We start from the raw sequence: 15,383 nt of genomic DNA, 5'->3' as shown, positions 1-15,383 counted from the left end.
AGAGCTAGACTTTGAGTTTAGATTGGAAAGTGTATATTCTGCTTGTTTTAACCAATATTTTTTGAGGTCATTCAGAGAGAAGTTAGGAGTGCAGCTGGCATTATGGTTATTGCACATATCCAGATGTGGGAAGGGGTGTGTGTGCACTGCTGGGCATGCAAACAGTCAGGACTTCTGCTCCTTTAATACTTTAACCTCGTATCCTTGGCCTTGCAATAGCTGCATGTTCCTGGTTTAAGCCTTTGTGTTTTCACAGCAGGGTAGTTCCAGAGAGCTGCTGTTCCCTCTGATTTGCCAGGCCCAGCCAACTTCCCCTTCAAAACCAGGAGTTCAAAAATGCTCAGAGGGAAAACTTCAGTAGCAAAAAATGCTGATTAAGAACAGTAAGCGCTTGAAGGAACTCGCCAGACTTCGTAAGTGAATGGGATTTTGATTAATCCTGTTCTGCTACATGAAACCCACCGGGGTTTCCTTCAGTATCAAAGGCTGGAAACTAATCTCAGGAATGCTGGAGCCAGGCCAACCCCCTCACACCAGTTTCAAGCAGCTCAGCACAAAGCCAGCCATCTTCCTGCCTCCCTGCAGGGCCATAACCCTGCTCTTTGGAGACAGCAAAGATGTCTCCGTGGAGGACAGGCTTGCACCAAAGCCTGTGAACTGGGGTCAGCTCAGCCACCAGGGCCACCTGTCCTACCACAGCCCAAATATCTGGGTTGCCTACAGAATAAATGAAAACACGAAGAAACTTCAGGCCAATAAAATACATTCAGAGAAGAATGATTTTTTTTCCCAGATATCTAAAGACTTAAGTATTTCTATACATAGTAACCGGTCACAGCTCTTTATGCTGATGCCTGTCTCTGCAGCAAAACTTCTTTCTTCAGCCCAGTGCTAAAGCATGCTGCTTTGCTCTGTGGCTTTTTCCTACCTGGCACAGCCCAGAAACACCGAGCTCCCCACATCACTTTGGAGCGCCGTTTCCAGGTAATGATCCTTGTTCTGTTCTTCTCTTCTCTTCTCTTACTATATATTGTGCACCCTCATCTAACAGGGTGATGGCCCTCTTTATTTCATTCAGATATTGAAAAAAAACTTTCCCACAAGACAGTAGTACTTGTAGTAAGTAGGCTTACTAGTAGTGTACCAAATTCTGCTCTTTTTCCTGCTAGTTTTTTCCTCCTGAAATGCTGAACACCTCTGTCACCAAACACATTTCTACCATGCTCACAACAGCACAGTACCTTGAGTGCTGGTTTTTTGGTTTTGTTTTTTTTTTTTTTTTCATCTTTCACACTTCCTGAAAATGGAAGAAGAGGGCCATGCATTTTCCATGCTTGCCAGCAACTCTCTGCACACTTGGAGCCAGGGCCTCATTTGCTGGAATAACATTTGTCATGAAGGTAAGAGCCTCTTTTTCAGGAACATAAACAACTGGAGCAACTTGGTTGCTAGAGGGAAGTAAAATAGAAACAGGATCTTTGCACCATCTGCGCTCATCTCGGGCAAGGAAGCAGGTGTTGCTGTCTGCACCTCTCAGTTCCACTAACTGATGCACCGTGGTGAACACCAGGGAGGATGGAGACGTCTGCGCAGCCCCCTCCATAGCTGCAGCCAGGTTGGTCCCACATCGTTCACAGCTGAGAGGCTTCACTATATTTTGGACAAACCTCCCCTGCAGAAGCCTGGTGAGCCACTCAGTGCAGGGTCCTGCTGGTGCCACGTGTGTCCCAGCCTGCAAGCAGAGCCCCTGGGTGCTTCCCACAAAGGCACAGAGGGCTGGGAAGGGCTTTTTGGGGGCAGATGGGGGCTGCCAGTATATGTCAGTGTGAAAGGGCAGAAGAAAGCTGATAAAAAAGGACGGAGTAACTGAGGGCGTGCTCCCAGGGGCAGTTATAACCCTGGACCACTCAACTGGGAACCCTCTCCGTGGTCTCAGTGGAGGGTTTTGAGCCCCTCCCAGGTTTTTAACATAATTTCCCAGACCTGAGTTTGATATCTTAAAAACACTAGCGTGGAAGAAGCTGTCAGCCCAGGCACACACACAGTCACATCACACCTGGCCGTGACTGCTCTGGTGCACCACAGCCTGGGTCCTTGTGCACAGGGAGAGGTGCTGGCCCTGCTCCGGGTGTGGAGGCCGTGGCACCGTGCACACACAAGTGACATCACCCTATGGTCCCCAACTCACTTGCGTCACTGGCAGGGTCATGAGAGATGGCACACACCAGGACTGGGGCCAGGCTCAGTCCCTGCCAGCCCAGGGCTGCCTGCCAGAGGGGCGGCACAGCTGAGGCGGTAGTGTGAGCACAGCTGGTGTTGGTGGGGTCCCTACGTCCCACTGTGTCCTCCACACCAACTCCTGCCCCCTGCCATGCCCCCCCCCCCCCAATCTCGACTGCCCCACACTCCATGTCCCACTGCCAGATCCCTTTTTTGCATCACGGTATCCCCATGCCTCCCCACTATTGCCCCCTCCCGCCACACAACAAAGACTCCAGCACATTTTTGTTCCTTGAGGCCGCAGCGGGGTGCTTTCTGCCCCCAAAACTGGGGACATCTGGCACTCCACATCACTAACAAACAGCGGACGGGAGCTGGGGTAATGCAGACACCCATCCCTGCGAGGGGGGTGCTCAGCACCCTCCAGAGCAGCTTTTCAGGGAAGTCAGCAGGAAGGTGGCATTGTCATTTTGGCACCATGGGCCATGTGCAAGCCTCGTCACTGAGTGCTGACCCATACAGCCACATGGGACAGCTGGACCCAGCTGTGAGGAGTGCCACCTCAGGGACCCCAAAGCTCCCTGAGACTCCATCGTGGCTGGTGGCATCCCTGGAGCTGTCCCCTGACAGGCCTGACCTGAGTCCCCCTTCACAGACACTGGCTTTTTCACCTTAGAAGCACATGGGCAAAGCATTTGCCACCCAGCAGAACTGCACCAAGCATCACGGCTGGCAGTGCAGCAGGGCTGTGTGGCCCTGGGTGCCACTGTCTTTCTCTACCCCATCGCAGGAGAGGATGTACCAGCTGCTCCCAGTCACGAGGCACCCATGTTCACGTGTGGCAGCTCTAGCCCCATTTGCAGCCATGCGGTGGCTGTCCCTGAGGGTCATGTCACCCTCCAAGGCCATGGATGGGAGCACTCTGGTCGCACAGTGGCAAAGAGGCATGGCTGGGACCATAGCTGCCTCCTTGCAGAGGCCAGCACACTCCTACATACCCACAGCAGACTGAGGAAGGCACAGGAGGCTCCCATCTCTTCTCTCTAGCTCATGTTGATGTTGGCACTCATCGCTCTCCTGTTGATGCAGGGTCCGCTCAAGAGGTCCCAGGGATGCAGGTCAGCACTTCCAGCCAGGCTTCCTGCAGCAATTTTGACTCCTGGCACCTGCTTCCAGAGGAAAATGCCCCAGGAAGACAGGGGAACCCAATTTGCACCTACAGTCCAGCTCACCCCCTTGCACTTCTCTCCTGAGGGCAGCCAACAGGACAGGGCAAACCCTGCACACACTTGCCTGCTGCAAGGCACAGCCTAGCCCCCAGCAGTTCCTCACTTTCATCTTATACCCCGGCCTGCCCCAAGCTTCCCCCAAAGCTGCAAAATCCCACCAGCTTTCTCCTGCCCTGGTCCACTTGCTATGGGCACACACGGGGCCAATTCTTGTCCACCTTTGTTGCCTCATTCCTGGGTAGAACAGCTTGAGCACTGGAGAGTCAGTGATACCATTTCTATGGACAAATAGCCAACAGGCAGACTGTTTCCCCCATTGATTTATTGCTTCCTGAGCCCATTTATAAGCACCTCACGACTGCCTGCTGGGTCAGCCCCACCGTCTACAGAGCCCATTCTGCCTGCAGTGCACACAGCTGGTTAGGCCGTCTAGCAAGGGCATGGGTGCCCAGCCATTCCCCACGGTCCCCCTTCCAGTTATTTACTGTGCTATGCGAGGAAATTTAGTACTTGTCTTAAACCTACTGCCAAACTTCACCTTTTTGCACTGTAAGGAGCAGATAAGCAGGGAACAGTTGATCCCTGTCTACCTGCCAGGACTGGGGTCTGCAGGGGCTCCTCAGCTATCTTGTCTCCAAGCTGAACAGTCCTAACCAGCAGAGATGTTTCTCCAACATACCCGTGGCTAGTTTATTTTCCTTATGCCCCTCTGCATTGGAGTGAAACCATACACCCTCTTCAAAGCAGGGGGTGAGACAGGACTGAGACAATGTTTCCTACTCCTAGCAAAATCATTTGCTCTCCTGATTGCAGCCCTAACTCTGAACTGGTATTTTTCTCTGCCTCAGAGACTTCTCTTCTGAATGGTAATAACTACTTCACTAACAACATAAATAACACTTCAGGTTATTTTTTTCCCCTTTTGCAATGGGGAATTTCATCTCATTTCATGCCCCCAGCACTTTGCATGAGACCTTTTTGTATGTCTGTGCATTGACTTTACTATCTGCATATCTCCATATCAGAAAGTTGTTGTTTTGCTCTTTCCTTCTCTAACTCATGTTTGAACAATCAAACGGCACCGATGAGCACCAGGTCTCCCCGCTAAGCTCTTCCATTGCAATTTATCCTGCCCTTCACTTTGTTTTTAAGAAAGCTTTTCTTCAAGGCAACCTCCTTATCATGTTGACATTTTATCAGTTTACCTATTCCATTCTTTATAGTTTTCTCCTTGTCTAATTTCTCAGACAGCACCTGCCCCCCTCCAGCACACACTTCATGTCCATTCCATAGAAAGGAGAAACTTGCCACCTTGCACTCCTCTGGAGCCCCAAATATTAAGTGACAGGTTTCAAGCCATGCTTTAAAGGTCAGTATTTCATACTGAAGCTCCTTTAAAGTCAGTTGTGATCTGCTGTTCTGCATTAGAGCTATTCCAACCTTCTTTGAGGCTTCAGCTAAGACTAAGCTCCTCAGCTGTTGAACTGCAACCACAACATGAAGACTTCAAACTCTTAACTGGGGCTTAATCCTTCACAAACCCTCTTGTCAACAAACTTGCAGGTCAGGTAGATAGATGATCAAGCCCCCAAATTCCCTGCACATGCACTAATGCTAAATGCACAAAAACCTGTTGCATTTAACAAGCTTTCTCAATCTTTTCTGACCTGCTTTATTGTGTTTGGTTAGTTTGCTTTAAAAAGGAAATTGCAGGGATTGCAGGATAACCATTTCAGTGGTATAGCCACAAGGAGAGCAGTCCCAGTATCACCAGAGAAGATGGTCACAAGGAAGGCCAGGACCACCCAAGATACAGATCAGCAACCCAGTGCCGCAGGGGAGTGAAAGCAACCCTTGAGGGAGCACAAACTGTCAGATTTACACAGCGGCAATGGCTCCTTTCTTCTGAATCCCCACTGGCAGAGTGGCAGGGGGCTCTGCCATCACACTGTGCTTGCCCTGTGCCAGCCAGAAGAGCTCCTACTGAACCAGGCATCCCCGTGACCCAACAGTGCCCCAACAACAGACACCTGGCTGTGTTTCAGGTCACATAATGAAAGGTAAAAAATATAGCAGAACCCAGTTTCAGTGCAAACCACTCTTTAATTTTCCTCTTTGTACAATAGAGCCAGCCACTTACAAAGTGCTAGTCTCTAAAACAGGTCTGACATTACAGAACATACACACCAGCCGAAGCCCGTCAGTTCAGAGGCAGAGAAAGTAAGAGCTGTGCCCCTTTTTCTGCAGTACAAAGTTATACACCATCTGAGCATCAGAGGTTTCACCCCACTGACAGATTTCTCAGTCAGACCACAAAGAAGAAAGGACCATAGTCTGCATGGGTAGGAGAGGAGAAAGATGGCTGTTTTAAACTATCTTTCCTTTAAAAGACCTTCTACTCCCCTCCCTTTCCTTTCTCCCCCACTTTGGAATGCCCAGACAATGTTCTTTCAGGGTAAAACTAACAAAAAAAAAAAAAAAAAAAAAAAAAAAAAGAGAGAGAGAGAACAGAATATTCAGTGCAGTGCTACAGCTTAAAAATAGCTTTTTAGATGCTCCCCTCTCAGTGAAGAGGAAAGAAGAAAAATAAAATAACCATTTAAGAGTTGTAAAAACCCCAAACAAATCAAAAACCGAAACAGCAGAAGCATCAGCAATTCTGAGCTCAAAATTTAAATCTCCATGCTTTAAAACAAAAATTCTGCGGAAGAGCAGCACAACACTAACATGCCAACTAGGGACAGCCCTTCCTCCTCCTCTAGATCAAGACCTTTCAGTACAAAGGCCAAGGAGCTATACGGTGCTTTCTTCCCTTCCCGTTGCATAGAGAGGGTCAAGGGAGCAGGGAGCTGGCTGTGCTTTTGCAAGACAGCAGCACAGCAAAGGGATGGGGGGAAAACACAGCTTCCTCCCGAGGCCTGTCACAGGGCAGCAGCAATGGAGCTGAGCAGGCAGGTTCAGAGTTAAATGGATGGCTGCTGTTATGCTAATGGTCAGAAGAGAAAGTTATGGTCAGCAATGAAGCTGCAGGAGTTGTGCACAGGCAGGACACGGAGTTGCTATAAGCACAGACCTCAAAGAAAAAAAGCGGGGGCGGGGGGGCAGTCTTCCCTAGCCTTTTCTTCTGCTAGTGCTCTTGCTCCAAGCAGGGAAAAACATCTTAGTGTTTGGTTCACCCCTTGAGCCAGATATTTCCTAAACACAGTTAGGTTAAGACTCTGGATTTTCCCATTTTTCACATGGCAGACCAGTTTTCTGCTGAAGACTGACCTGACCTAGTGTCTGCAAAAGTCCTGATTCAAGACTCATGTTGGACTAGAGCCCTACAAATCCCACAGCCAGCTCAGGTAATGGGGGACAGAGGAAGAGCAGTTGCACTGGAAGGATGGAGCAAAATTATTAAACAGCTACTGCAAAGGGAGACCTCAGACAGGACCTTTACACCTGCAGCCTTGCAGAAGATGGGTGGGAGACCTAAGTGGGCAGTGCTCAAGGGAGGAAGAGAAAGGCCAAAAGGGCAGTACAAAAAAAGGTCGCAGGAGAAAAGCCAAGGCTGAAAACTCACACAACCCACTGCACTGGGTTGTCATCCGTAACTCTGGCAACAGTCCCAAGCTTTGCTGGAGTAAGAGCTTCAAAAAAATGAACAAAAACAAAGCTTCCACTGCCATCAGAGACATACAGGAGGCAGGGAAGTGCTTATGGAGCTGCCTGGAAGCTGGCATGAGGGATACGGGACAGGACAAGAAGTGGCCAATTTTACAGATGATATTTTCTCCTGTGAAGGATGGGAACCAAAGCCGAAATGGATGTATCCTGCAATCACCCTGCAGATCAGCTGATGCATACATCAGTCATGCAGGTGGATATGACTTGTTTCCAGTGAAGCTTCCTGCTTTGAGGGGTTCAGTGTCCATATGGAAAAGGCTAAGTCAAAGCTGCCCAGAAGAGTCTCGAGTGCATCAGCAGATGAAAGGACACAAGAATGAGAGAAACTTATGCTGCTTAGCAAGAGAAGCAATGTACAATGGCAGAGATGGCAACAGACAGGCCACACGTATCAAGATCTGAACTGAGAGCTTCCAAAAGGGTGCAGCCAGCCTCCCTGAAACAAGCAGAGCCCAAGAGCAACACCGGAGCGTTGAGAGGATCTCAGGCAGATTCACAGAATCATAACCCTTGTACTCCATGGGCCTCACAACATTCATCTATGACCTCCAGCTCAGGCTGTACACTCTTCCCAACCCAGCTACACCCCTCAGCCCAGCCCACGTCCCACAGTCCCAACCCAGCTCAGCCCTGATCCCTACCTTTAGCGACACAGCTCAGCCAGATTTTAAAAAGAACTTTATTGAAGCTCCAATATATATTATTTTTGGCCTCTAAACGCCTAGGTGTCAACACCTCATTCCTGGCTCTCCAGTGCTATTCTGCAACCCTGAGCACTGAATCTTTCAGTGCTAAATTTTTTGCTTGACTCCTACAGAAGGAAGAAGAAAAATTTTCAGATGCCTCAGACATGGCTTTAGAAGAGCGAATGCTAACACGATGACCAAGTGTTGGAGGTGAGGCTTAGTTGGTATCCATGCCGTCGCACTCTTCTGGTGGAGGAGATGGGGCAGCATGTTCCTCATTGTTTCGACGCTGATAAAACAGCACATATGCAGCTTTTGTCTACCAAAAAAAGGAAAAAAAGTCTGAAAAAAACTGAAAAATATCCACTTAGCTTGGCTGGAAACACAACACCCACTGTAGGGAACCATGCTTACTGCACAAACTCAGAGTAGCTTCAGGGCAAGTACTCACCACTATTTGGTCTTCTGAAGCCACCGATACACTGCTGTCATCAAAGTAGTACCACTTATCATTCACTTTGTTCTTTGCGTAGGCAGTGTCTGTCAGAAAAACAAACTGCAGATCAGTACTCACAGGAAAACTGGTAGGTTGCAGCTGCACTGCAACAGTGACACTCAAGACTGTCAAACTCAGTGTGCATGCAGGGCCAAAAGCTAGCTTTGTTAACTGGCCCAGAATCTAGCTCAACATACATATCTTTTAGAACATGCTCATAGGTCTAGCTAGTCTAGAGCCACATAGACCTACCCCAGAGAATTGAGAAATAGGACAAAGAAACTTAGAGCGGGTGGGTGGGGGGGAATGTGTTTCGTTCACCCCCTTGAGCCAGATGTTTCCCAAACACACAGATTAAGATTCTGTATTTTCCCACTTTTCACATGAAGGACCAGTTTTCCACTGAGGACTGACCTGATCTAGTGTTCCCAAGAGTCCTGATTCAAGAAGAAAGTTGGATTAGAAATTTTTATGACTCTATGAATCCTAAAACACATCCTTCTTCGACTAATGCTCTTACAGTGACACAGCCTTCTAGTTAAGCAGATGTTGTCAAATGGGCTTTCACCATCCTCTCATAGTAAAATGCTTTTGAGTGGTTCTAAGGATCACCTATAGCAGGAATCTGCCCAAAGAACTCTATTTACAGAGGCTTTTCTTCTACGCTACAACAAAACCAATGACAAAACATGTACTTGTCATATATAATACGAAGTTTTTCTCACATCGAATGGCATAACATTGCCCCTGTACCTGCTTATTCTGTGAGCACCTGTCAGTGTAAAGGATGTGGACAATTTATTGCAAGCTTATACCATGAGTGCAACCATGAGGTCCCAAGTACCCCAAATTCATTTCTGACTCATTTTAAAAAGAGTCTGGAACAAAGGACAACGAAAAACAAGTTCTGCTGTAAATTTCAATTGCGGCAAAACAGAAGCCAGGACAGCAGATGCAGAAACGCACCAGACCCAAGTGCTGCTACTCAGCTTCACGACAAGGTAGGCCCTCTGCTCTGATTCCCTGGCCTATGTGCGGCTCTGCTGTTTGTCCGAACTTGTCCCACCAACCACTGAGGGCACGTGGTAAGCTCCTGCTTGGCCAGGGGGCAATCACTGCTGAGGCTGGTAATACTACATGCACACACACTGGATGAGCAGCTGGACTCTAGCATAAGCTGTCGTCCAGCTCCAAGCCTCAGTTTCTTACCCTGCCGTACCCTAAGGATTCCCCCACCTCCAACATTCTCCAGTAAGAAGCTCCCTTCCACGGTTTGATATTCAGTGCTGAAATCAAGGCTCCGTGCAAACTGAGGAACACAGTCACACCCTCTGAGGACTATTAATCAAGGTCCCACAGATACTGCAGGCAGGCCTGAGGCAGTTGCAAAACTGCAAACTGTCTAGTTGCTCTGTAAATCCTAATGGGATGAAAGTTACCTTCTGGTACCATATCCACCTACATACAGAAGACAGGTACGTTTTGGATTAGAGATTCTCGGTGAGGGCAGCTGCAAGCTCAGTCATCAGATTTACTCCACAGATTCCATGTTCAGATTTGTTCCAGTTCAGCAGCTTTATCCATTTACTATAAACCCTTACAAGGGAGAAGTGCCACAGCAGCCTCCAGCATGCAAAGCCCTCCCCTGACCCTTCTGTCCATATTTCCTTGCATACAAAGGATGGAAAAGCAGTTACTCACAGTGGCCTACTCCCATGGCTCCATAATGATTGGAAACTGCAATGAGGTCATACACATATGAGCCTGCTCTTGGGTCACAGACAAACTCGGACATGTTTAAACCCCTGAAAGGAAACCCAAATGTATCAGCACACTGGTAATCTGCACATACTGAAAAGTAATGCCTGACACCAATGAAGCTCTGCAGCCAACCAGCACTGGGGATAGAGAAGTGTTGAGCTCAGCTGCTCAACAGCCAGATATTATCAATGTAGAGACCAGAAATATTGCACCTCCCACACAGGGCAGGTCCTGGTAAACACACCAAGTGCTGTCAAGAGATTTAAAGGGAGGTGCTGAATAAAAGGAAGCTCTGACTATGCTGTTGGGCAAGCATGAAAAGTGAGAGACCGGAGCAATACGGAGCAAGTCAGCATCCTACTGCAGGATGAAGCAAGTGGAAAGCAGAGGGAATGAGGTAGGTTTTCATGTTATGTATGTGCAATCCTCAACACTACAATGCAGCTTTGCCCCCAAAATGTGCTAATTTCTGTGCAGATGTCTGGTTCAGCAGGAACCCATGTTTTAGCCTGTTTCCCAAAGAAAGGGTACCTGCCAGTAACTGGAATTCTTTAAGATAAGTAGAACTGGTTCATGTTAAGATTAACCCAACCCAAAAAAGTTAACCCAGAGCAATTAACATTCCCATTTCCCTAGGAGCATGTCTACCATGTAAAATTTCATCCTGGCCCACCTCACTTCTCAAGAGCAGAGCAGTTGGGATCACAGCAGCAGATGAACTGCTGACATGCCCTCTGCCTGGAGATGATTACCTGAGTTTTGCTTGTGCCTGTTGCCTTGCAGTTCAAACCCAGTAGACATGGCTGTTCCAATTACAGGTTTAATAACCAACATGCACAAGAGTAAAATCAGAAGTAAGTTTCTCTTGACCAACTCTTCATGACTAGCTTGAGAGAAGAATCCTACCTGATGGGGAATTCAACAACAGTGTCAAGTTTATCCCTCCAGTATCTGCTGTATGAGAAGCGTTTTAAATGCACCACCAGAATCTTGGGCAAAGACCACAAATCAAACTTCTTTGTGGCTTGTTGATGTTTCTTGCAGTTAGGGCAGTACCTGAGGAAGGAGTACAAACAAGGAAATGAATGACTATGTTAAAAGAAAAACTTCTGTCCTTCTGTTAAAGGATGCATTGATAGTGCAGTATAGGCCCTGCTACAGAGAAGGCATTTTAGGTTTGTGTAGTATGGCAGAGAACAAATTTTCTCAGAGCTTTCCAAACAGCAACCTGCATTCGCTTTGTAGTAAAAACGTCCTAGTACAAGTGCATTAACTGAACGTTGTTCAAAAATTAATTTTTTCATAGATAAAGATTTAAAGATCCCGATATTCCTTTACTATTTCCCTATACAGCTGAAAAAAACAGCTAATGTTGCAAATACATCTACAATATGTAACTGGAAATTAATAAGAAACAATCACGTAATGCAAACAGAAGTTAATTTCTTAATACAGCTAACAAACTCAACTTCCAAAAATATTCTTGCACGCACAGTAATGATGTTTTAGTTATTTTAACTCTGACGTACACTCTATACAGCCACTTGGCTACAACCCCACTGAACTAGAAAGTTTTGGTAGAATTAGGAGTGGCTTGGGACTGGCACAAGCTCAAGGTAAAGCAGAGTTAAACCTGAAGACAGCCATATGCTTTCACTCTTTGCTACCATAACTATTTTCTCTCACACCGTCTGGAAGAGACATGTACACCGGGGAAGTTAAAAATAGCCTGATCTCCGGAAGCTACGTGCCAACTGCCACCTTTTTCAGTAAAGACGGGAAGCTGATTACAGACATGGGTTAATAAAAGGTATTTATAGAGTCAGCGACTTAACAGAACTAATAGATTTCCCATAGACGAAGACAAAGCTGGGAAACTATCAGAATCCCCTGACAACTTATGTGAACTCAAATAGCTATGGCTTCTCAATGGAAAGCGAGAGGCACAAAGAGAAACTTACCAAGGATCATGTTCACCAAGCGTTTCCATAGTAGTAAAGAGCTCAATACAGTCTCTGAGGGCTACCACAGCCTTCTTCTTCTGTGGTTGTAACGTACTTCCATGCTTTTCAAATGCCTAGTGAAAGAGATGCACGATTTATCCAATTCCATGAAGACTTTCATCTTAATATCATGCAAATGAACATGCTCAACTTCACCATGCTGGCTGTGTCTGGCCCCTTCCCCATCCACAATCATCTCCAGCTTCCAGCCTTTCCTTTCTTGTATTATAAACTGCCCTTTTTGGTCTTTCCACCTCAGACATGACCCCACCCAGGAAATACCACGCAAGTTCACAGAATATTTATGAAAAAAGCATACTACTAACCTGTGACTCCTGTTCATCAAAAAGCAGCCTCCGCATATCAGAATCCCAGTCAATAGCAAGTGTAGAAAAAGCTACAAGAAAGAATAATGAAATATTTGTTGTAAAGTTGTAAGGAGGAGGAAGAAAAAGGATAACAGAGTAATAATTACCATTCAGTTTTAGTATTTTCCCTTCTACAATTGAGTTTATCTCAGAGGTCCCATAGGAATTCACAAGGCTAAAAGTGAAAAGCTGCTTCTTGCGAGGCTGCAGATCTCTTGTTGATTCAATCTGCATACAACCGTCAGTGTGGCAGGGATCAATTTCTGCCAGCTTTTCCTTGCCTTCCTGTCCCCCATCCTGATGTTCCATCTCTTCAATTTCACCTAGCAAAATTTAAGACAAGCACAACATTAAGAGCTTCAGTGAAAGTTAAGACTGACAGTCTCACGCTGACAAATGTTTGCACGAGCCTGTTAGGACATGCATGGACTACTTCTACAAAGAAATGAAAAACATGCAAAAAAAGTAAAAAAAAAAAAAAAAAATCTGTGCTTGCTGATCAGCTGCATCTGAAGCTATATTCTATCCTTTAGCAGATGCCAGATAATGTACTGGGTTTTATATCCTATTTGGGCAAGTATCAGGAATGATGAAGAATGCTCAATTCACAGGAAGTTAGTGATCACACATTCTGACAGCACACCCTAAGTAACATCCCAAAAGAGAACCAGCAAGGTTGCAGGTGGGTGTCTTTACAGAACAGAGGAATATGCAAGTCCTCAGCAAAGTTATTTCCATACTTTGGAGAGGAAAAAAAAAAAAAAAGAAAAAAAGGCAGATTCCCCTCCCTCCCCCCTGTTTTAGATTTTCCATTTAACCTGCTTCAATTGTTACTCTCGCAGCAGCACAAGTGAACCCCTTCAAAGGGGAAATGGAAACGTGCAGTGTCATCACCATAAAAGCTTCCTTATAAGCATCCGCCTATCCATGAGACCCCGTGACCTTAGGTTCATGAATTGGAAATGCTATTTTGCAGTCATTTCTCCAGAAATCATCTTGTGACCTAACAGGCTAGCCTTTTCATAGCACATACTAAAAAAGGAGTCTCCTCTAGATGGAGGCACCCGAACACTTGACAGAGAACCAAGAATTTACAGACAGTGGTCAACATTAATGCACAACACCTTGTTCTCTAACTACTATTTACTCATGTCTCAGATGTCTCTTGAAAGGAAAATGGTCTATAAGAATTCTCTGTGGTATGGTGACTTAGAAGTCCTATGTAGTAACATGGTTTAATGATCGTGCAGAAATAAAAGAATCTACTGTAGCTTAAACCAATGACACACAATGCAAATTAAAGACTAATAAAAGCTTGATGCTTCCAAACATTTTAAAAAGGACTTTACCTTCAGCCACACCATTGGAGCCATTGCAGGTTCCTTTGTCTGGGCACAGTGTAGAGTATTCTTCTGCCAAAGGGAGTTTCACATAGCGGCTAAACAGGGGGAACACTTTTATCACACATACATACTGCTGCTTTACATCAGAAAACCTGCATCTCCTCCACTATCAGTGATAACAGTCCTCACTAATTCCCCACAACAAATCAGAACTATTTTGCATAGCACCATGTACAGGCCAAGATCTCTCAGAATGAATCAGCAGACAAGAGCAATTCAGCAAGCCTATGCTGTTTCACTGCTTGTACCAAGTTTTACTGGCAGCAGATGGAACGTGCAAAATTATCACGTTGTGGTGGCCCCATTGGATTGAATCTTAGTATGAGAGCCCAGAAAACACAGTCCGAGTTCTGCTTTTGATCTGCTTTGCAACAAATAGGTAACTTCCCCCGAGACTGCCCTCACCAGGAGTATCTTACAGCCTGCTTTTACAGAGCCCGGCAACCCAAGGCCTTGAAATATCCATGGTGCCTCTAGACATTACTGTAATACAAAATCTGGGTGATGCTCCACACACAAAATCAAAGTAAATTATTCCCATCAAAAAGGATGTGATGTTCCTATTACAGTGTAATTGGATGAGTGAACACCAGAACTTTGCACAAGATTCAGTTATACACATGACTTACCTGATCTGCTCCAAAACCACAGTGTACAAGTGATCCAGAGTGAGCTTGTGTTTCAGAACAGATATTAATAGTGGCTGACCAAAGAGTACAGTTCCTGAAGTATTGCTGGATTGCCTCACTGTCTTTTCCCGAAAGTAAATGGAGAGAGTGACATATTCTGAGCCATCCTCACTTGGCTTGCAAACTTCGTATCTGTTTAAAGACAGAGGAATGGTTACTTCCATTACCAAACCATGGGAGGCAGAAGCAACATTAACTTGGTCCAACAAAACTCTCCCAACAGGTTCCCCTGAGAAGGGCAAAAGGGATTTTACACTTTCTTCGTGCTACAAACATAGTAGATTCACAAACACTTCTCACAATGGCACGGGATACATGCCTGCTATGGACTGTCATCTGCCCTCTGCCCTTACCCTCCTAATTTGCATCCATATTGTCATTCACCTCTCATAAAACATTACCCTGACAACCAGCCATCACTTCAACCAGAACAAAATGTCAGTAAAAATACCTAATGCACTTCTAAATTCCCCAGTGTTTGTTCCTTCTGGAAAAAGAAACCCCATCAGTTCCTCATGTCTTGCATTCCCCTAGCCTCTTGTACAGTCTATGGCCAGGGCTCACATCACTGATCGACCAATGCTTCCGAAAACCAACAGTTTGGAAACATCTGTTTCACAGAAAATCCAAGGACAGTAACATGCAAGAAACATTCTGGAAGAAAACAATCAACTCTGGAGAGCAGCCAGATGGATGGTCAAAATAAATCAGAAGCCTAAGGCACAGCTTGTGCTACTGGGTGAAACACCACATCAGATATTTGCAGATATGAGAGCCAAAGGAAACCATCTGGTCCAACACTACTGCCTTGTTCACTTGCAATATGTACTTAGGACTATTCATTTCAAAAGAACTTGCT

The 15,383-nt window shown here is 46.1% G+C and overlaps 1 protein-coding gene across 2 annotated transcripts in view; it reads right to left on the bottom strand.

Moving 5' to 3' along the window:
• Positions 1–5,532: 5,532 nt before the first annotated feature.
• The window catches only part of USP4 (ubiquitin specific peptidase 4), a 49,426-nt gene continuing 39,575 nt past the window's right edge, over positions 5,533–15,383 (bottom strand). For both annotated transcript variants that reach the window (XM_064518579.1, XM_064518580.1), the window contains 9 exons: positions 14,465–14,656; positions 13,782–13,870; positions 12,540–12,755; positions 12,391–12,461; positions 12,023–12,138; positions 10,968–11,117; positions 10,002–10,105; positions 8,256–8,344; positions 5,533–8,123 (listed from right to left, as the gene is read on the bottom strand). In XM_064518579.1, coding sequence (XP_064374649.1) covers positions 8,022–8,123; positions 8,256–8,344; positions 10,002–10,105; positions 10,968–11,117; positions 12,023–12,138; positions 12,391–12,461; positions 12,540–12,755; positions 13,782–13,870; positions 14,465–14,656 — 1,129 coding nt within the window. In that variant the 3' untranslated portion in view covers positions 5,533–8,021. The remainder of the gene's footprint in view (positions 8,124–8,255; positions 8,345–10,001; positions 10,106–10,967; positions 11,118–12,022; positions 12,139–12,390; positions 12,462–12,539; positions 12,756–13,781; positions 13,871–14,464; positions 14,657–15,383) is intronic.

Source organism: Dromaius novaehollandiae, chromosome 12, assembly GCF_036370855.1.
Source record: "Dromaius novaehollandiae isolate bDroNov1 chromosome 12, bDroNov1.hap1, whole genome shotgun sequence".
In the NCBI taxonomy this organism is placed as follows: domain Eukaryota; kingdom Metazoa; phylum Chordata; class Aves; order Casuariiformes; family Dromaiidae; genus Dromaius; species Dromaius novaehollandiae.
The sequence above is the reverse complement of the archived record's forward strand: the minus strand, read 5'-3'. Positions and strand labels throughout refer to the sequence as shown.